Source organism: Apodemus sylvaticus, chromosome 4, assembly GCF_947179515.1.
Source record: "Apodemus sylvaticus chromosome 4, mApoSyl1.1, whole genome shotgun sequence".
Taxonomy (NCBI): Eukaryota; Metazoa; Chordata; class Mammalia; order Rodentia; family Muridae; genus Apodemus; species Apodemus sylvaticus.
Window position 1 is genome coordinate 57891725 of NC_067475.1, and position 21594 is coordinate 57913318.

The window sequence follows — 21594 nt, forward strand, 5'->3', positions numbered from 1 at the left end:
AGGGACAGGGGAGGAAATGGGTTTGATGATGGTAAAAGTGAGAGCAGGCATGCTCCGTATGCCATCGCAGTTGATCACAGACTAAGAGAAGGGAAAGACAAATATGAGGAGCTCCAGAGAAATGGGAACACAAAGGGCCTAAGTCCCTACCCCACTTACTGTGATTCCCCTCTTAGATTCCTCCTTGGCCTTCCACAAAAGATGCTAGAGTGCCAACGGTCTGGTCTGGATCCCAGGTAAACAGTGCCTAGTTCATCTTACTTACTTGCGTCCTCGTCTCAGATTTCATATTTTGGTTGTATTGACACAGCCATAAGGAATGGAGATCATTCATGAACTGTCTCTAACTTCAGAGTTCAAACCACAGAGAAAAGCATGAGGCATGTGACAGCATTCTCTAGAACACTCAGATCCACATATGTGTGCACTTTTTATGGACTCACCATAGTGCATGCATATATGCATATGTGAACACACAAGACAATTCAGGACTTAACCTGGGCACAGAGTTTGCATGCAAGGAAAATTAAATTAAAGGTACAAAGGGGGAGAGATAAATGCATTATTCTATCACTCTAATAAATCAGAACATCCAAACAGCATCGACCATGCACAGCTGAAATACATTCCGGCGACACGATTCACCTGCTTCCTCAACCATTTCCATATGGAGTTTGCCTTCCTCCCTTTACCTGCAAACTGAGGTTCATGTTGGAAGTGTCACCATGCTCAACCTCCCTGAAGTCTAACTTAACATTTCTTTTTAGAAAGACTTTTAAGCAAAATAATAGCTGCTGAGGGCATCACTTAACAAATTTATACCAGGCACATATGATGCCTGATCATGGCAATACCCATATTAGGGTGACTTAACTCCCCTGGGATCACAATTAATAAAAGGCAGCAGTGGAATTTCAAGTGCTATTTGTCTGAATGCAGAATTCTGTCTGATCACAGCTGAATAAGCCCAAGGCCTTTGTTTCAGAATGTGTAATGAAAACAACTTTTATGGTAATGAGAAGCATGATTTGATTTCATTTTTACAAACATTTTTTTCTTACTTTCTACAAACATGTTTAGTGATTATTTTTCTCTTCCCTATTGAAACAAAACATAACTCTGCATGTTGCTGCCACCTAGTGGCAATATTCTTTTTTTTGTTTGTTTAAAATTTTTTTTATTCGATATATTTTTTATTTACATTTCAAATGATTTCCCCTTTTCTAGCCCCCCCACACCCCGAAAGTCCCGTAAGCCCCCTTCTCTCCCCCTGTCCTCCCACCCACCGCTTCCCACTTCCCCGTTCTGGTTTTGCTGAATACTGCTTCACTGAGTCTTTCCAGAACAAGGGGCCACTCTTCCTTTCTTCTTGTACCTCATTTGATGTGTAGATTATGTTTTGGGTATTCCAGTTTTCTAGGTTAATATCCACTTATTAGTGAGTGCATATCATGATTTATCTTTTGAATCTGGGTTACCTCACTTAGTATGATGTTCTCTAGCTCCATCCATTTGATGCAAAAAATGTGGTATATCTACACAATGGAGTACTATTCAGCCATTAGAAACAATGAATTAGTGGCAATATTCTTAACACAAAAAATATGATTGAAAATACGAAATTAAAGCCAGATGACAAAAGTTCATAACATCTTCCCCACAGCTCTTTCGTAGACAATTGTCTCATTGTTTAATCCTGTGCCCTGTATTTTCTCACCATCTCAAAACAGCCAATCAATAACCATCCCAGCTGTTCTAAAAACTACCCACATTTAACATCTGTGTCTCCATCCTGTCAATCTCTGAACACCCAGGCTTTCTTAGTGTTTGTAAAAAGCTTGCTTTCCAGGATATTCGTGCATAAGCTCTCTGAGTCTGTTTTCTCTTTTTTTATTTTTATTTTTGTCAGTCGTATCTATTTTCTCTCTCTCTTTTTAAAGATTTATTTCTTTATTTCATGTATGTAAGTACACTGTCGCTGTCTTCAAACACACCAGAAGAGGGCACCAGATGCCCATTACAAATGAGTAAGCCACCAGGTGGTTGCTGGGAATTGAACTCAGGACCTCTGGAAGAGCAGTCAGTGCTCTTAACCACTGAGCCATCTCTCCAGGCCCCTGAGTCTGTTTTCTTGAGACAACCTGCAATAACACGAGGTCCTCAGCTCTCTCAGTTTCATAGTTTAAGTTTGTCATCAGTGGGCTGGTGAGATGGCTCAATGGAGGAAAGCACTAGACCTGCTGATTGGTGTAGATCCCTGGAGTCCACACAGTGAAGGAAGAGAGCCAGCAGTCATCCTTTGACCTCCACAGGAGACACGATGTGTCTGCACACACATATAAAAAAACACATTTAATTTAAATAAAGCCGTCATTGAACTAGGTTTCTGATGTCACTATTATTTCAGCGAAGGTTTCCATGCAGTAGTCCCACACTTATATGGAATAAGAATAAAATTTTTATCTCTGCTTCCACCTTTTCCACTTCGTAACTTTTTAGTCAATGGTCTAGCAAGTTACAGAGCCAACTATCTCAAAGTGGGAAAAGGCGGTAGAACTCTGAAGTGTCCTATTAAAACACATATATTTGGGACCAGCTATGTGGTTAAGTAGGTAAAAGCCCCTGCCACCGAGCCTGACAGTCTGATTTTGATTTCAGAACCACATGGTGTAAAAAGAGAATTGACTCTCAAAGTCGATCTGTGGCCTCCACACAATGCTGTGCTGCACACCCAATATGCAGAATAAAAAAGTAACTTTAATGTAAAAGTTAGGATTTTTTTTTTTTACCTGTTTTGCTCATGTACGCCCTCGCTATCTTGCCTGTGCTTTAATTTCTCACCTTAGCTGGGGATGGAATGAGAAGGTGGGGCACACCTGCACTGAGAAGCACGCGCGGGGCTGAGGACAAAGTCCTAAGCAAAGAATGAACCTGGGGAGAGCAACATGGAACTTCGTATAGGAATATAAGGAAAACCGGGAATAGAATCTAATTTTCTCTTAAAAATAAGAAGCCTAACTTAGCCTCTTGCTATATGTGCAATATTAAACCAAGTTCATTCTAGAGTATTCACATACAAACTGGAATCTTTGTTAATCATTTTCCTGACATGCTTAGATTCTTCCATTATGTCTAGATCTTGGCCCAGGTCCTGACTGCAACCAATGTCCCCAGAAATCTAACTAAGCTGTAGGAACAAGTAGTGTTTTCATCCCAGCAGCAAGATTATTGGGAATATTTAATTGGTGGAAAGAATGTGAAATCCTATACAAAAGAACCTAGACCTCCCAGCAAACAATTTTACTAAAGAGGAGACACATAGGCTTCCAGGAACACTCTTCAGTCAACAGTCTGGCCTAGAGTAGTAGCAGAGCCTGCTTGGGAACTTTTCAGGCATCTTGCTGGATAAATCAGCTGATGTGTTACTGGGGAGGGCCATATTGAATACTAATGTGTGACCCTCCCTGCCCCCTCCAGGGATCATCAGTAGGTATTAGTCCACTAGGGCAAAGAAAGCAGGACTCAGGGTGGGGAGGTGGGGTGGGGAGGGACCAGCTGCAGAGAGACAGATCAGCTTTACTTGGGGTGATCCAAAGCTTATATAGTTTTGGGGACAGGGGTCATAATATCCAGGCTGAGCAAAGGTCTTTGGCTGAAGGCCTGAAGCACCTCATTAGCATGGGAAAGCATTTCAGGAATCTCAGGTGCTAGCTGAATGGGTTTTTCTCAAGAGAAAGAAGTTGAACTATATTGTTAACCAAGGCTACATGACATTTTTTGAACTCCCCAGACAAGGTCAGAGATGGGGAAACCCTGCCAGTGAAGGGTGTCTCCCATACTGTGCTGAGCTCAGAAAGCTATCCAGACAATGGTGGACTTCAACCTTAATTAGCATGGCAACATCAAAGTTCTGTTTCTGCACCAAGATCATCATGAACAGAGCTCCTCCCATTTATCCTCCATGTTTACATTAATAAGGTTAGCTGTAGGTTTCTCCTTCACCAACCTTGAGCAGGACCCTACAGCAGCCATGGTGAGCAATGTTCAATCTTGCCAGCAAATACCTTCCATGCACAATAAACAAGAGACATAGAAAGCACTGAATTACATTAGTCTTCATTTAAAGGAATGCATATGTAGGGGATCAATGAGTGGTACCAGATTTTCATTGTTGTATCTCTGTTTTACTTTGAACTTTGCAAACTCCCAAGTTTAAGAAGATTTCTGAAGCCAGGTGTGGTGGTGCACGCCTGTAATCCCAGCACTTGTGAGGCAGAGGCAGGCGGATTTCTGAGTTCGAGGCTAGCCTGGTCTACAGAGTGAGTTCCAGTACAGCCAGAGCTACACAGAGAAACCCTGTCTCAAAAAAACAAAAAAACAAACAAAAAAAAAAAAAACAAAAAAAAAACAAAAACAAAAAAAGATTTCTGAGAGGAAACAACATTCTCAGGCTGCATATAAACTACATGTATGTATGCAAAAATAGAATAGTCTGTTCCACAACATGTCAGTGTGCATATATGCATGTAAACTTAGAACACCCTGCTCCAAATAGTAGTACAAATGCTGTACTAGCACCTTCTCTTGTAAATAGTATTGAGGCAGGGGATGTTGTTCAACAGATAAAGGTAATGGCTGCACAAGCCTCATGGCCTGAGTTTGATCCCCACAATGCACAGTGAAAAAAAAATCAATTCCTGACAGTTGCTTCTGACCTCCATATGTGTGCTGTGGCATCCTCTCTCTCTCTCTCTCTCTCTCTCACACACACACACACACACACACAAACATGCAGTCATTACTAAAATATTTACTTTTATTTAAAAGACCATGCTTTTCTGTGACTGTTCTCAGTAATCAAGCACCTGTCTCATAGTAACGATTGGATATTTCCAGAAGAAAAGAAGAAAGTTTAAAGTTTATGTGAATTGTAAAGGTCTGAGGAAGTTTATTTAAGGTATCTGAAAAATGAGGCTGATAGATGATACATATGATGTTATAACTTCAGAAGTTCAGAGTTGTAACATATTAATCAATGGAGCTATGATAAGTTATTAATCTAGCCTTGGTAAAAACCTGGCTACTAAACCTTTTATAAAAAAAAATTATCATAGTTCACAGGCTCGAGATTTCTAAATTCCCCTTGGTATCATAGAAAGTCAGCAGAACATAGTCAATTTCCCACAAAGTGATGCCCAACTAATGGCACTTAGATCTAGAGATTTAAGTATACCACCTGCCATCATTTTAAATAAACTCCCAGCCTAAATTTCCTACTTAATGATGGCTTGCTTTGAATTCCTGCTTGCTTCATAAGGAAAAATTTTAAAATCTATGTTGTAGCAGGAACCAAGTCACATCTAAGGAAAAGGTTCTGGAGTCTGGTATGTTCCGTAGATATGGACAAGGGAGATGGACCCAATGGTAAATAGGCTTGCACATTAGCCTGACAACCTGAGTTTGAGCCAGGAGCTTACATGAAGAGCCTACATGTATGTATGTGTCTCATGTGTGTGCCTGGTGCCCAGAAGCTAGAAGAGGGTATAGCCTGGTGCTAGAATTACAAACAGTTACAAATCTGGGTGCTATGGAAAATAATCCCATTCTCTTAAGAGTATCCAGTTCTCTCAACTGCTTGCCTATCCTTTCATCCCACTATTAAAATAGTTTCAAATTAATGTTTTGTTCTTTCAACATCCTCTCAAGGAGAAAATAAGTGGTTCTTTTTTTTTTTTTCTTTTAAACAGGAACAAATAAAATTTTCCAAGCAAACAATGTCCTTGGAAAATTCACCTCCTTCTTCACAGTTCCCCTTTAGGATTATGGGGAACCTTTCCAGAAGAGATAGATTCCAGCTCCCCCACCCCCACCCAGTGGTGTGTGGGTACTATTAGAGGAGGAATCCCAAAATCTACACAAGAAAACATCACTGTAGACCAGACTCAAAGATGTTTCCAAAACCAGAAATGAAGAGAATTCACCTTGAAAGAAAGAAGCTGACAACTGGATTGTTGAGATCATTTTAAGAATCCCAGGATAAGCTAAAGTAACCACTCAGAAGTTAAAAGCATTCGCCCACCATTCTTATAGAGCACCAGAGTTGGGTTTGCAGTACTCATGTCAGGCAGCTCACAGACGCCTGTAACTCTCATTCCAAGGAAGCCGAGGCCCTCTGCAGACCTGCATGTGTGAAGCATTCACTCAAACAGGCACACACACATATGCATAAACAAAAACAGAAAGGAACTGCAAAGGCCACCAGAAAATTCTCATGCTTCCAGTTTATTCAAAAGAAAGAGACTAGGAGATTGCCCCATGGTGGCTTTGGTGCCAGCTTTGCCCCATAACGGTTTGTGAGTGGCAACATGAGGTAACATCTGTTGTAACACATAGAAGAAAGGACAGGTGTTTTCCCTAGGAATTGCCACCAGTGGAGCTCATGATCTTTGATTCATAACAGAGTTTCCCAGGTTTTCTTTTTTCTTTTAAGAGATTTGTTAGAAGGGCTATTGAGTTGACAAATGGTTCCCATCAATAAGAGTGAAGCCATTTTCAAAAATGAAAGAACTATATCATGGGAACAGGATAATGAGCTGGAAGACCAATTTCACCCATCTTGGGAGTATGTTTCTACCTCAGTAATCAAACTCTCCCATTTCAGAGCTGTACTCTGTCCATTAGAGGTAGCTGACATCTCTCTAGGGGGAACAGTAATCTTTTCAGAAACCACAGTTTTCTTCCTGGAAGTTTCCCTCTCACTGGACTTCATAGTCTGAAGATAGACAAGAGTCATATCAATCCCTGTAGGGGTTACAGACTGATGAGCCATTGTAGCTGTGGTCTCTCCCTCATTTTCCTGTGTCTGAACTGTTACTGTCATCCCAGCGGTGGTCTTAGAAATCCCAGTGGCAGTCCTAGGAATCCCAGCAGTGGTCTTAGGGATCCCAGTGATGGTCTTAGAGATCCCAGTGGTGGTCTTAGGGATCCCAGTGGTGGTCTTAGGGATCCCAGCAGTGGTCTTAGGGATCCCAGTGATGGTCTTAAAGATCCCAGTGGTGGTCTTAGGGATCCCAGTGGTGGTCTTAGGGATCCCAGTGGTAGTCTTAGAGATCCCAGTGGTGGTCTTAGGGATCCCAGTGGTGGTCTTAGAGATCCCAGTGGTGGTCTTAGAGATCCCAGTGGTGGTCTTAGGGATCCCAGTGGTGGTCTTAAGGATCCCTGTGGTGGTCTTAGGAATCTCAGTAGTGATCTCAGGGATCCCAGTGGTGGTCTCAGGGATCCCAGTGGTGGTCTCAGGGATCCCAGTGGTGGTCTTAGGGATCCCAGTGGTGGTCTTAGGGATCCCAGTGATGGTCTTAGAGATCCCAGTGGTGGTCTTAGAGATCCCAGTGGTGGTCTTAGGGATCCCAGTGGTGGTCTTAGGGATCCCAGTGGTGGTCTTAGAGATCCCAATAGCAGTCTCAGAGATCCCAGTGGTGGTGTTAGGGATCCCAGTGGTGGTCTTAGGGATCCCAGTGGTGGTCTTAGAGATCCCAATAGTGGTCTCAGAGATCCCAGTGGTGGTCTTAGGGATCCCAGTGGTGGTCTTAAAGATCCCAGTGGTAGTCTTAGAAAAGTCCAGTGTGGTCATAGTTTTTGCCTCAGAAGCCATAGTGTTACTTTCTGTAGTTACAGAATGCTTTCGAGGAGATGCTGTTCCTCCAGGGGTCATAAATCTACCACTAGGGATTGTAGTCATATTTTTATACTTTCTGTGGACCTCAGTGACCATAGCCTCTCCTCCCAGGGGCAAAATCTTTATGGTATCAGTGGTCAACACCTCTGTCACCGCCAGATTTTCAGAGCCAGGTCCTGAGGCATTCACAGATGATGTAAACCAAAATTGTGGCAAGGGGGTTGAGTTGGATTCTGGAGAAAAATCATCAGAAAAAAAATAGATAAGATTTGTACCTCTTCCTTTCTTATTAATTCCCAACAACACTAAATTCACTCCAAAGCTGAGGAACCTGATTCAAAAAACCTTCATTGAAGGATTTCATGACTTACTTCCCAGAGGGGGAAGATGAAATTCCCACCACACAAATTCTCTGTTCCCTTACTCTAAGGTGTTAGTGTAGGCCCAAACTGCGGATCACTGTGGATTTCTGCATTTCTGGTGCCTAATTCAAGGAAGACTCTTAGTTTCCTATGTTTAAAGCCTCATTTTAACCTCCCTCAGTACCTCTAACCAGGCCTATTGTTCAAGGCCTGATTTGCTGTTGACACCTCAAAGAGAAGCTGTCTGTATACCACATTAAAGAAGGTGTCAGAAATAAAGCAGAGGTGAGGAGACTCTAGACAGCAAATAGTAAACAATCAGGTTAGAGCCAGTGTAAGGACTTGGCCTGACTGAACTCTAGTCCTGAATCTCTAAAGGATTTCAGCTCTTGCATGCTGTCTCCTAACTGCTAGTGTGTGTGTGTGTGTGGGGGGGGGGTGTAAATATACATATATCCCTTTTCTAGTTCTTGACCATGAAATAAGAAGGGAAAAAATAGAAATGAACATTAACTATAAAACAGTATGCTAAAAAAAATTTTTTTAAAAAATTAAAAGTCAGGCAGTGGTGGCAAATGCCTGTAATCCCAGCACTTGGGAGGCAGAGGCAGGTGGATTTCTGAGTTCGAGGCCAGCCTGGTCTACAGAGTGAGTCCCAGGACAGCCAGGGCTATACAGAGAAGCCCGGTCTCGAAAAAAACAAAAATAACCAAAAACCAGTATACTATTCATCCAATTCTCATTTAGTTCTTATAATAATGCCCTGATTCTGAGACTATTAAATTTTTAGATGAGGCAAAGGAAACTCAAAGAGGTCAAATTTGGCTGGCCTTGAAGTTTGCTATCTTCCCTCAAGTCAAGAAGTTAGACCTGGAAGACCAGGCCCCCCAGTGTCTGGTTTTGTGACTTACAACTCTGGCTTCCGGGTCTAGCTACTTACCTGCCTGCACCAAGAGCTCATGCAATATATGGACGAGAGGGAAAGGGCCGTTGCCACAGAAAGTGCCCCTGACATCATCCATATCCAGAGTCCACACCATGGCCCCCCCAAAATGCTCTCTTTTCACATACATTGCCTGTAAAAGTAATAGTCGGTTACTAATAACCTCTAGTCTGGTACAGGGGACAGGGCAGATGCGCAACCATGAAGAAGGCAATGAAGGAGGGCAGATACGATTATAATCTGCATGGACCCTACATCTGCTTCTCATTAGCTGTGGAATCTTAGAAATTTTACATGATCATCTTCCTGGGTCACCTCATTCAAGAAAAATAAATAATATTTTCAATACTTTAGGGGCCAAAGGAATGCCTACAACACAACTTTAATAAGGTTTATTGGGTTTTTCTTTGTCAGTTTTGGGTTTGGGTTTTTGAGTTGTATTGTTGTTGTTGTTGCTCTTGTTGTTTTGGTTTGGCTTGGTTTACTTTGGGGCTTTGTTGTTGTTGTTTAATCAGAAAACAAATTATTTATAGTAAAACAAGGAGCCAGACAGAAACTTGAATTGGTTCCCCTACCCTACTCAACCCCAAGGCAGTGTGAGGAGCTGGAAAGGCAGTGCCATTGTTAAGAGTACCTGTTGCTCTGACAGAGGAGCCAGCTTTGGTTCCCAGCACCTACATGGTGGCTCGAAACCATCCCTAACTGCAGTTGTAGAGGAAATGACACTTCCTCCTAAACTTGAATAGCACTAATCATGCTAGTGGTGCACACCATACATGCATAAAAATATACATAAAATAAATAAATCAAAAAAATTAAGGTCCTGTGACAAATGGATGTTCTCCTTCATGTATATGGGGTTTGTGCCACAGGAGAGACTGAACATTATGAGATAGGGAGCTCATACAAGTGGCTGAATTACCTGGTTTCCCCCTCCACTAAGAGAGCCAACTCTTCACTGGAATGACCCTTCCATTCTGTGTATGTGTAAACAGTCGGGGACAGTGGTGATGGAGGGAGGTAATGGTCTTTGGACCCTGACAGAAAGTGAATGGGCAGCTTTCTATTTAGTATAATTTTCCTGTTTTCTTGCTAACTAGCTTGCCCTGTGCAGAAGCACTGAACCATTTAAAGTAGTTCTGTGCCAATAATGACCTGAAGGCTTCTTTCTGCTCTGATATTCTTTCACAAAATGCTTTCACCATCTCCTCACCAGGCTCATGTCCTCTGTTTACCTCTAGCTCAGCAAGGTACAGTAATGTGCCATAATTCAAGTTCACTCTCCGCTACTGGCCCCAGGGCCTCCCCACAACACATGGTACAAGCAGATGAGAACTTCAGTCTGATGTTCTGAGACTTGTATATTTTAGTTCAACTGATTTGCTATTTCTATTGAGCCATCCTTTCTGTGTCTTCCATTCCCAAACTAGAATAAGGTCCCAACAGCCCAGCCTTGCTCTCTGCTTGAGTTACACATAGACACACACAGTGAAACACCATTCATGCCCCACTTTCTCTATTGGTTTTTACTCCAAACTGTCCCCCAAAGAGCAGTCAATACCTGCCACCCCTGTCACCTGCAACAGAACTGTGATTTTTTTTCTAATCCTACAGCCCAATATCCACCATTTGTCAATACTCACAATCTACCACTCCTCCAAAACACTTGGTCCTGACACTCATTATCATATGCCTGGATCCTTCCTTGTCCCTTAGAGTTTACAAAATGACAATTTTGAACTTTACAGCAAGTTCACATGTGAAAATACACTAAAATTAGACTTTTTTGAAATACCTACTAAATGTAGCATAAACCAAGAATTTCCATTTATTAAGTGTCTCAGAATTTCCAAAGGAAAGACAGATTTGAGAATAACCAGACCATTAAACACCTGCTTAAAATTGCTATGAAAACCTGCCAGCTATGGGCCAGGGATATGGCTCAGTTGGTAAAATAACTGGTGTGTAAGCCTAAGGACCTGAGTTTGATCCCCAGGGCCCACATTTAAAAAGCCAAGCACAGCAAGGTATGCCTGTGATCCCAACGCTAGGGAGGTAGGGACAGAAAGAACCCTGGGGCTTGCTAACCAATCAATCTAGCTGAATCTATGAACTTCAGGTTCAAAAAACAAAAATAAGAGGAAGAAAAATCAAAGAAGACACATGACATCAGTTCCTCTCGCCTTTCTCTCTCTCTCTCTCTGTCTCTCTCTTTCTCACACACACACACACACACACAGAAAGAGAGAGAGAGAGAGAGAGAGAGAGAGAGAGAGAGAGAGAGAGAGAGAGAGAGAGAGAGAGAATGAGAATAGAGGAGAATCAAAGCTAATGAGAATCTGAATGCCGGAACAGGAAAGAACAAGTGTCTCTCACCTTGTAACTGAAACTGCTAGTGTCATCGTAGCCGAGCCACTCCTTCCCCTTAAGAGCATATGGGACATACTGATAATCAATCCAGTGCTGTTTTGCTCTCTGGACAAAGGAACAAACCTGCCGGGAAGACACACGTGAGCTCCGGGCAATGCCCTGAAGAGAAGACCAGGAGAGAAGACACTTGCTTCTTGGCTCAGGAGGAAGGATTCAGGAAAAGCCTCTCACCAGGACCTGAGGCAGGAAACCAAAGAGGGAGCAAAGCAAACTGGCACAAAGGACTTCCTCTACATCCAGACTCTGTCCCTTCTGTTACAAACCCTTCCTCTAGTGTCCATAGTTAAAAAAAATAATTTTTATAAAAAGATAGAAAAATGAGTGACATTCACCACAAACAAAGTCAAGCACAACACCACAAAGACAAATAAGGCCAACCAACGACCAGGCCTGCAATCGTCTTGTCTTCATAAACAAGTCTCTCTTGTGTTCATAAATGTTCAGATTAAGCCGTCCTATCTAAGTCACTATCTGACTATCCCTTGAACTTCTGGTAAATCTAAAGATCTTGGAGGCAGGGCAAATGGGTTGCTTCAACCCACCATGGTCCTGAATACCTATCGAACTCCCAGCATTGTGCTAGAAACTGGATATTACAGAGAAGTGCAGGTGTTCAAGCTGTGATACAGAAGCTAATATCTATGCCGTTCCCTGTGATGCCTCTTGTGGTGATGGTGGCTGTTGCTGTTGGGTTGTTGCTTGGTTGGTTATACTTTAAAGGTTTTGTATATTGAAGTTTCTTTGATCTATCATGCCCTTAAAAAATCATTCAGCTAGGACACCATGGACAACCCAACCATGCTTCCGGAGATTAGCAGGAAAATCCATGATCCAACACAAAGCAGAACTTGTTTGCATTTGCAGCATCTCCACTCTTCCCTAAGGGGGAGAAGGCTGTAACTCTCCGTCTGGCACCCTGCTGTCCTCTGCTAACTACCAAGATTCCCTGTGCTTCCAAGTCTGCTCAGACTTTACCTGCCCCACCACCCTATGATCTTACTATCTCCTCAGACCAACCAGTAGACAGAGCTCTCTAATCCATCACCTCATAGTAAGCCAAGAAGCCAGCCTGCTTGGTGTACTTCCCGGGAGATGCTGGTCCCATTGAGGCAGCCTGCAATCCATTCTTAGATTCTTTGAGAAGATGAAAGGTGCGTCCATAGGTAGGGAAACCCATAATAAGCTTATCTGTGGGTGTCCCAAGCTTTCTCCAGTAATTCATAGCATATGCCTGTAGGTGGAAAGAAGATACCCTCACCAATGGCCTGGGCACAAGGATAGAAATGTGAATCACCTGAGACCTTTCCTTTTCTTACCGAAGATTTGGAGTCTTCAGGAATGGAGAACAGAGGACTATTGTGTCCTGTAAACTTTTCCCAACTTCCATGTAAGTCATAAGACAAAACATTAATGAAATCCAAACATCTATAAAAAAGAGAGGAGATATGAAAGACTCAAGTCATATCATCACAGCACTATTCAGCTAAGTTAGTCATCAAAGTTCCCTGCTCTTGTGAACCTGCCCAGGTCATGTCAACCACTGGGAGATGGAATGAATCGCTGGCTAGAAAGAGCCATGCATCAAGTTCCATGGATTCCGAGACTATGTGTAAAGGCAGAAAGAGCTCGGACAGGAAAGTGATTACGAGCAGGCCTGACACAGTGCTGGCAGAGGTCTTCCTTAACCATCACGAATCAAACCACAGTACCAACCCATAAGAGTAGAAGAGATGTATGTTAAGGAACCACTGGCACCACACTTCCATAATCATAATGACCATATGTTAACTGAGCATGTATCACTCCATAATGTAGGGGTTTATACTGGTTATCTAATTTAATCTGGTCAATGCCAGTTTCTCTCTCCCTCCCTCCTTCCCTCCCTCCCTCCCTCCCCCCTTTCTTTCTATTTTTCATAATGGGTGTCTCATTATATCACTGAGGTGGACCTAGAACTTACTATGTAACTCAGGCTAATCTCAAACTTAAGATCCTCTTCTTCTACCTCCCTGATGCTGTGATTACAGACAAGAATGCAATACCATATCCAACCATTTTAAAGTTAGAAACTCAGATTAACAAATTCTTTAAAAGTCAGACAGTTAAAGGCAGCTCTCCTCTCTCTATAGATAGATAGATAGATAGATAGATAGATAGATAGATAGATAGATAGATAGATAGATAGATTATATATATGTAATCTGTGTTACCTGGTAACATAATACTAATAAGCTCTCTTCCCTGTTGGGTCTCTCCTCCCACATTAAAACACCTCTCCCTTGGGCAATTGTGTTTTTGTCATAGTCAGGGTTTCTATTCCTGCACAAACATCATGACCAAGAAACAAGTTGGGGAGGAAAGGGTTTATTCAGGGTTAGGTTACACTTCCATACTGCTGTTCATCACCAAAGGAACTCAGGACTGGAACTCAAGCAGGTCAGGAAGCAGGAGCTGACACAGAGGCCATGGAAGGATGTTACTTACTTACTGGCTTGCTTCCCCTGGCTTGCTCAGCCACAGCTTGCTCTCTTATAGAACCCAAGACTACCAGCCCAAGAATTGCACCACCTACAATGGGCCCTCCCCCCTTGACCACTAATTGAGAAAGATCTAAATCTTACAGCTAGATCTCATGGAGGCATATCCTCAAGGGAGGCTCCTTTCCCTGTGATAACTCCAGCTTGTGTCAAATTGACACACAAAACCAGCCAGTCCCTCTGACCCCTTGTCAACTTGACACACAAAACCATCACCTTTAACCCTCTCTTTTTATGCATCAACCTTGGTTTCTTCATTTTTAAATGTTTGATTGTGATTCAAGAAAATTAGTCTAAAGCCAGCATGTGTAAGATCAATAACCAACCAATTTTTGTTTGTTTTGTTAACATTTGCAAAAAAGATGTGCTCTGTAATATATGATGGCCATTCCTGTGTTTCTTTCCTTGGCACTGCTTGTAAGTCATCTGCCCTCTGATGCTATTTCTAATTGCATATAATATGTCCATTCCTGTGTTCAGAGGAGAAAGAGGCCAGGCCCATGGCATTCTCTACCTGTAAGTTCCAGTGATGGGCCACGAAGACTATCACTGGCAATGGTGTTAGAAACCAGCACTACAACACCAAGTTCTGATTTTTAAAAGAAATCCACAGGGGTGGGTAAGAAACCATTCCTATACACACCTCACTAGCTCCTTACCCCACTCCCCAACTCACCCTAGAACCTCACCAACATGAAGACAGGCAAATGGAAATGTGCTAGAACCACTCTGGACCAACATCCACCCACCTTCCTAAAAGGCGTGCATCATAGGATGTTTGGATGACGTATGGGATGCCAGAGACGGCAGCCGACAGCAGCAGCCTTGGATGCTGGGTAAGCAGGGCCTCCCTCTTGAAGGCAAACTGGAGCTCCTAAGAAGAAAGACACAGAAAAACAAACCAGCCAGGGAGAAAGCCTCACCCAGGAATTGTTTAAGCTCATTGGGCCAGGCCTGGAACAGAAAGAGAACACGGGCTCTGCCCAAATCTGTGAGAAGGACACGCACATACCAACATGGCACTTGAGTAAACAAACGGTGGGAAAGAAAACAGGCTTCAGACTCCCAATCCAGACTACTTCCTGAGCCAGGCCAGAAAGCTTCAGAGATAAAGTGTCCCTTCGGCTACAGAGCTAGGGCAAGATCCGGACGCAGACAAAAGCAGCCACAGAGCAACTGCCCCACAGCAAGGTGACCCGGCCCTCCAGGGAATGTCAGGAAAAGAACATTCCGTTCCTTTCTCCCACCCCAACCCTGTGTTACCTCTCTGCCATTCACCCACCCTGGAGGAGAAGTAGGACCATTTGCTTATTGGCCTTACTTCAATTAAGAAAAGAAAATTCCACCGGTCATATGGGGGGCTGCCTCGTAGTCCAGGGTACAAGAAGAAAAGGTCAAGACCATCAAAGCCATGCATTCTCAGGAAGGATATGACTGAATCAATAAACTTTTCACGGTTTGCAAATGTGGACATCATCGTGGTGAACCTGCAGGGAGGCTAGCGTAAGGCAAAAAGCAGTGTCTTCAAAACCGCAGTGTCCCCTGAGATCCTAGCAGCATCCTCCATCAAGAAGCTTTGTTGGCACGAGATGCAAAGTGCTCTCAAGAGCGACTCCCACCCACGGTCTTTTCTTCACTGGCTTGTTTGATCTGTTCGTTTCTATGTATGTTTTCTCACTCTCCTTTCCGAAGTAAAACACTTCAGAATTCCTGCTTCTCAGAGCTGAACTTTAAGCAAATCTAGATTAATCTTGTAAAAAATGATTATAAAATAACTAGACATAGAGACTAAAAATGAACCTGAGTACCACTGTCTATTAGCCATCAACCAGCTGGGCCCTCTTGAGGAGTGAGGACACTTGGAAGAAGTCTTTCAAATTATTTAGTACTTGTGAATCTTGCTTTCGTTTCCTAATAACTTGAAATACAGCCACATTGAAAGAAATCATTCATATATACCTATACATGTGCATACGCATACACACACACACATGGCATCTCACTTGGATTTAGGCTAACAGCAAGTTAGAGGAGCAAAGATGAGGCCTGGGATTAAAACTAGTTGTATCACTTAGAATCCTCCATCCCACCTGGGGGCCCCTCAGAAGGGGCCTCCTGTACTCAGCAGACAATCAGGTCTCCCTCCACAGCTGGAAAGCAGGCTGTGCCCCAGACCTTAGCTAGGAAGCAAGGAAACTTTCCTTATGAGAATATGAAGGTGTTCTGTCACTTCCCTATTGTTTTTGGATGAGAGGCGCTGACAAGAGCAGCCACTAAATGAGGGCTGTGTGCTGTGAGTGCCTGCAACAGCACCAAAATACCATCTGTTGCTGCTTCATCTCCAGCAGAGCCATCTCCACCCAGAAAAACGGAGGAGTCCAGGGCCTGTGAGGTTTGGGGTTATTCTTCTTGTCCTTTATAAAAATTCTCTTTTCAGAGACAAAACTCCTGCCTCCAACAAAAAGAGTTAGAGATTCATTTGTATGAATGTTACTCATTTCTTGCTCCAAGTTTCACATCAGATATCTAATTTCCTTGGTATTTCTTCCTATGGGTTTGTAGCTTCAAGACTTGTGTTTTGCTTGTCTTGCTTTGCTTTGCTTTGCTTTTTGTTTTGTGTGTGTTTTCAGATGGTGCTAAGGGTCAGACCCAGAGTCTTTGCTATGTTCAGTATGTGCTCTGCCACCGAGCTACACTCCTGGCTCTCAATGTGCCATGTTGTCTCTCTTGTTTCCCTGTCCCTTTTTCTTACCACATATGGGATCTTCTTTTCCAAAATCCTATGACCCTCTGTGGAAAGGAGTCCCTTGAATGCAGAATGTGAGAACGTACCAATATGGACTTTGCTGTCCTTATATGCAAGCTGGCTTTCCCACACAACCCCGAGGAACACACACACACACACACACACATCATTATTCTCACTTCCACCCCATCTTGCTCTACCTCCCAGAAGGAAGACAACAACAAAATAGCTCACCGTGATGTGCCAAAATTCCACCCTCCGATGGACAGCAGTGTTTTCAGCTCCCTGTTCCTGGAACATAGGTGAGAAAGCAGGAAAGCAGTTCCCAACTCTATGAACACCTTCAGTCACTGCTCTTTTTACTTTTCTTTTTGTTTAAAGGTTATTTATTTATTTATTTGTTTGTTTGTTTGTTTGTTTGTTTGTTTGTTTATTATATGTAAGTACACTGTAGCTGTCCTCAGACACTCCAGAAGAGGGCGTCAGATCTTATGGATGGTTGTGAGCCATCATGTGGTTGCTGGGATTTGAACTCAGGACCTTCAGAAGAGCAGTCAGTACTCTAAACCACTGAGCAATCTCACTTTTCTTTTTTGGGAAAACCATGGGAAATGGAGTAGGGGACATGAAAATAATAGGAGAAGGTGTGTGGAGAAGATCACAGTAGGAAAGAAACTAGAGAAGACTAATCAATCCAAAGACCATCACAGCCCTGAGCACCACAACTATCAAAATGGCTCAAACTCCTCCACTTCCCCATAATTCTTCCAGAAAATAAAAGTGTAGAGTGCTTCTAGCCACTCATTTTCTTACTCAACAAATATTCATTGAGTAATGATTACAATTCTCCGAGTGCTTGAAACACAACAGCAAACACATACACAAGCTTCCCACTCACTGCGAACTCGACCTGCCCATCACTCTGTTAATACAATAATGAGCCTTCCCTTGGGCAGAGAAGAAAGCCACAGTGCCAGACAGGAAACACTTCAGCACTTCCTGAGCAGCAGTTTCTTTGTGTAGTCAATGACCTAACTATTCTGTGTTCAGGGAACTCCCCTTGGAAGAAAACTCACAGCCTGGCAGTTACAAGAGGCAAGAGGTAACAAAAACATTAACATTTGTTAATTTGTGATTCTCAGGACCTCTTTGAAGCACATTAGCAGCATTAACTCCTCACAACTTGGCTGGAAGGCTGAGCCAAAGCTTCCCAGGAGAAAGAAGTGTGAAGATTCTCAAGAAGATGCAACACTAGCTACCAAGTCATCAAGGCAAGAAGCAGCTCAGGGGGCTGGTCAATGGAGAGCTCTTATGTTGCAAGTACTCTGAACCCCATTTCCTGAAAAATCAGGAAATTTTAAGAGCAATAAGAGAAGTGAGCCTAATTTCCTTGTAGCTGTAAAATCTGAGAACTCAAGTACACAGCTAGCATACCTCTCCTTGAGTTTGTTGAACTCCGGATAGAGAACGTTCTCATCCTGCAGATTCTTGGCAACAATCTGATTGTTGCTCATTGAGGCAAAGGCAAATATGAGATGGGTACAAAGAAAGGGGTCCAGATCACGGGGCATGATGGAGGCAGGGCCTGGCCGACTATGTGCCCAGTTGGTGAAATAGCACACCAGTTTGTAGGCAGTACCTGGCAAGGAGAGCAAGTATTAATCATGGGGTAAGAAAAGAACTCAGCTTCGGAGCAGTAGAGTGAGCCAACAAGCCTAATCAGAGACCAGGCCACTGCAACAGCCTCCATATCCCCCACAAACATACACCAAAGCCACTTATGCATGCCCCCAGACATCTTGACCTTGCTGCTAAGGCCCCAAAGAAGAAAGAATGCCTCGTGAGTCTAGATCCTGACACATATTGATATAAACAAACAGAAATAACCAGAGTCCTGTGTTGGATTGCACTGGATCAATAACCTCTCACCAAGGAGGCCTGATAGGCAGAGGTCCAGGAAACACTGAATGGAGATTTCCTAGCCAGAGAATCTCCCTGGCTCTGGAGGAAAGGTGGTTTCCTTACCATCACTGTGTTTCATCAGAAGAATCAGCCCTGCAGGAATGAAGACATTCATATACATGCATGCAGTGTGCATGCTCCACACACCCTCCAGTTAGCAAGTGCCCCCTCCAGCTCAGCACCATGTACACATGCAGACACAAAATGGAGACATCCATCAGTCACTGGTTTCCTCTCCTCCAAAGCTAACATAGTGAAGCTAGTCTAAGCTCCTTTTCTAAAAAACATCACATGCTACATGTACATGCTTTGCATAGGGACATGATGGCCAGAAGTGTAAGCTAAAGCTCTCAGGCAGTGAGTCTCAATTCTGGCTACAAATGCAAAAGTACACACACACACACACACACCCGCATATGCATCATAGCCCTCTCCTCAGAAACTTCAAATTAACTGGTCCACGATGAAGTCCAAGCATGAAAACCACCAGGCTGGAGAACTAAAGCCTAGCCCCTTCATCCACGAGTGCCTTTAATTCTTTATCTTCTATTCTACATTCACCTAGTGCAGGTTTCCTAAGCCCCAGTTTTCTCTGCTGGGCACCAGAGAAATGACCAACAGATCTCCTGGATCCGTCCTACTCACCAGCCAACATCAGCAGCCTCCCCATCTCAACTGCCTGGTAGCTATGGGGTGGAGTTCAAGACTCTTTAATAGGAGCTGGCTCATGTGCAGCATGGGAACAGCTACACACACACACCATGCCAGAAACAATGATTCAATAGTCACAATGACCTCCAACCACTCTCACTCCCTCTCTCCAGAACAGTTGTAGTTCTCAGAGCCAACAAAACAATGCCCCTGACCTGAAACTAGCGGGAAGTTAGTGTTCACAGCCTATAACAAAGACAAATACAGTGTCCCTGAGACTTGTCTGGCAATTGGTCCCATTTCCTGGTATCAAGTGGCTCCCCAGTTGAGGTGGAAGAGACCTAGTAAATGATGGCGGTCTATCTATACAAGATTATCAGGAAAGCAGTCTATCAAAAAGTTTCAAAGCTTCTGCTTTGGATTAAGGCTTTTGGCTATTTGGGAAGTTTTATAATTTTGGAAGAGTTACTAAGCCCTTAAGTTTCCACACATTAAAAAAATAGCCTGTTTCTCATAAATAGCTCATTCTTACTTCAAAGAATTTATGAAAACTAAAGAGATGTGAAAACTATGGTTTGCATAAAATAAAAGTTTAATCACTTACAGATGTCATTAGAAAGTTGTCCCAAAAAGCAGGATGCTCAAAAGCAAACCCTGACACTTGCCAGGCAGCTTGTGTGAACAGGTACACACTGAAACATATTTTCTACATGATAGAGTTTAGACCTAGCGTCTATTGGGTGAACATATGAACCAACTATGAGGTAACCTGCGCCTCAGGTATATGAATATGATTATGAATACCCAAGAACCAATTTTAAAGAAACACAATAATGAAAAGGTTTCTTTAAAAAGTGAAAACCAAATAGCTTTCATTGGTTCTCTCTGTTCCAGATGGTCTCAGACTGTGTGGCCTCTCTCTGAGACAGATGCTGCTGCACATGGATTAATAGGAGGTGTTAAACAGATCTCAGTGCAATGGAGGACCCATGGACTCATGACAGTGCCCAGTGGTCAAATCTGTTGAACGTTTGTCCTTCATTTGTGGGATGAAATAAGAAACTCTTAATTTTTAAACCTGTAGTTTATTTGGGTATCAAAGAACAAAGACAAAAGTGTAGAACATTGTGTGTGTGTGTGTGTGTGTGTGTGCGTGCGTGTGTATAAAACAGACCCCAGACTTCCTTCCTGCACTGTATCATCCCTGGGGCCCCTTGAGTTCTATTGGCTTCATGTACCGTCCATTCCCAGAACTACTTTTGGCCATATCAGAGAATCAGCAAGTCTCCCAAGGCCAACAAATCAGGATTGGCAACACGTTGTGGCACTGGTTTAGTGACCCCCTAATGCTTCCCTGGCTTCCCAGTCACTATTCCTGCATTCCAGTTCTTGCTATTGGATCTGTAACTTGGCAACCTGATCTATAAACTATTAGTACTACAGTTGACTTCTGGAGCCTCAGTCTTTTTTGTTTTTTGTTTTTTCAAGACAGGGTTTCTCTGTGTAGCCCTGGCTGTACTGGAACTCATTCTGTAGACCAGGCTGGCCTCGAACTCAGAAATCCCCCTGCCTCTGCCTCCTAAGTGCTGGAATTAAAGGCGTGCACCACCACTGCCTGGCTGGAGCCTCAGCCTTGTCAAGCCCCCTCTACCTCATGGCCTGAGGCTGTGCTAGTTTTCTTTTAAAACCTTGACATGAAATGTTGGTCTCTACTTGGGCCTTTCTGCATGACTGAGATGCCCCCCAGCCCCACCCCGCTCTACTGCTGCCAGGAGTTCTAGCTCTCAGGGTAATTCACCTGCCAGTCTATACCTGACCTCTCCACATGTACAGGGGTATATGATGCTAAGAAAGCCACAACAGAATAGACACAGGCAGGAATGACCTCTAATTCAGAGGTGACCATACTGCAAAACTGGCAGCTCTGATTCTGTATGCATAGTAGTTGATAATTGTCACATTAAATGGGGGTTTCACTGAAAAAAATCAATGTGCTCTGTCCATCTGTTCATTCAGTCTTGTTCCTTCGGTTCTTGGGGGGCGGGAAGACAGCCTATTCTTATGGGAAAAAATACTAATTGAATCTTACTTGGCTAACTGAAAATTTCCCCAAAGCATCATGACCCCTTTCATAATTTCATTATATAGAGATGAAGGCAGGAACACAAATATGCAGTGCTTTGGTTTCACTAAGTTTTGAGACATTGGTGGATAAACCATGGAAGCATGCTGTCTTAGTCAGGTTTTGTATTCCTGCACAAACATCATGACCAAGAAGCAAGTTGGGG

General features: G+C 43.2%; 1 protein-coding gene across 1 annotated transcript; it reads right to left on the reverse strand.

The window, feature by feature from the left end:
* Nucleotides 1-6320: 6320 nt before the first annotated feature.
* Ovgp1 (oviductal glycoprotein 1) lies at nt 6321-19325 on the reverse strand. Its single transcript, XM_052180919.1, is given in 11 exon segments — nt 6321-6621; nt 6623-7908; nt 8978-9113; nt 11357-11473; nt 12456-12641; nt 12727-12835; nt 14697-14821; nt 15269-15434; nt 16928-16984; nt 18128-18332; nt 19301-19325. Coding segments are annotated over 11 exon segments (2466 nt in total). The 3' UTR covers nt 6321-6567.
* Between the last annotated feature and the right edge of the window lie 2269 nt (nt 19326-21594).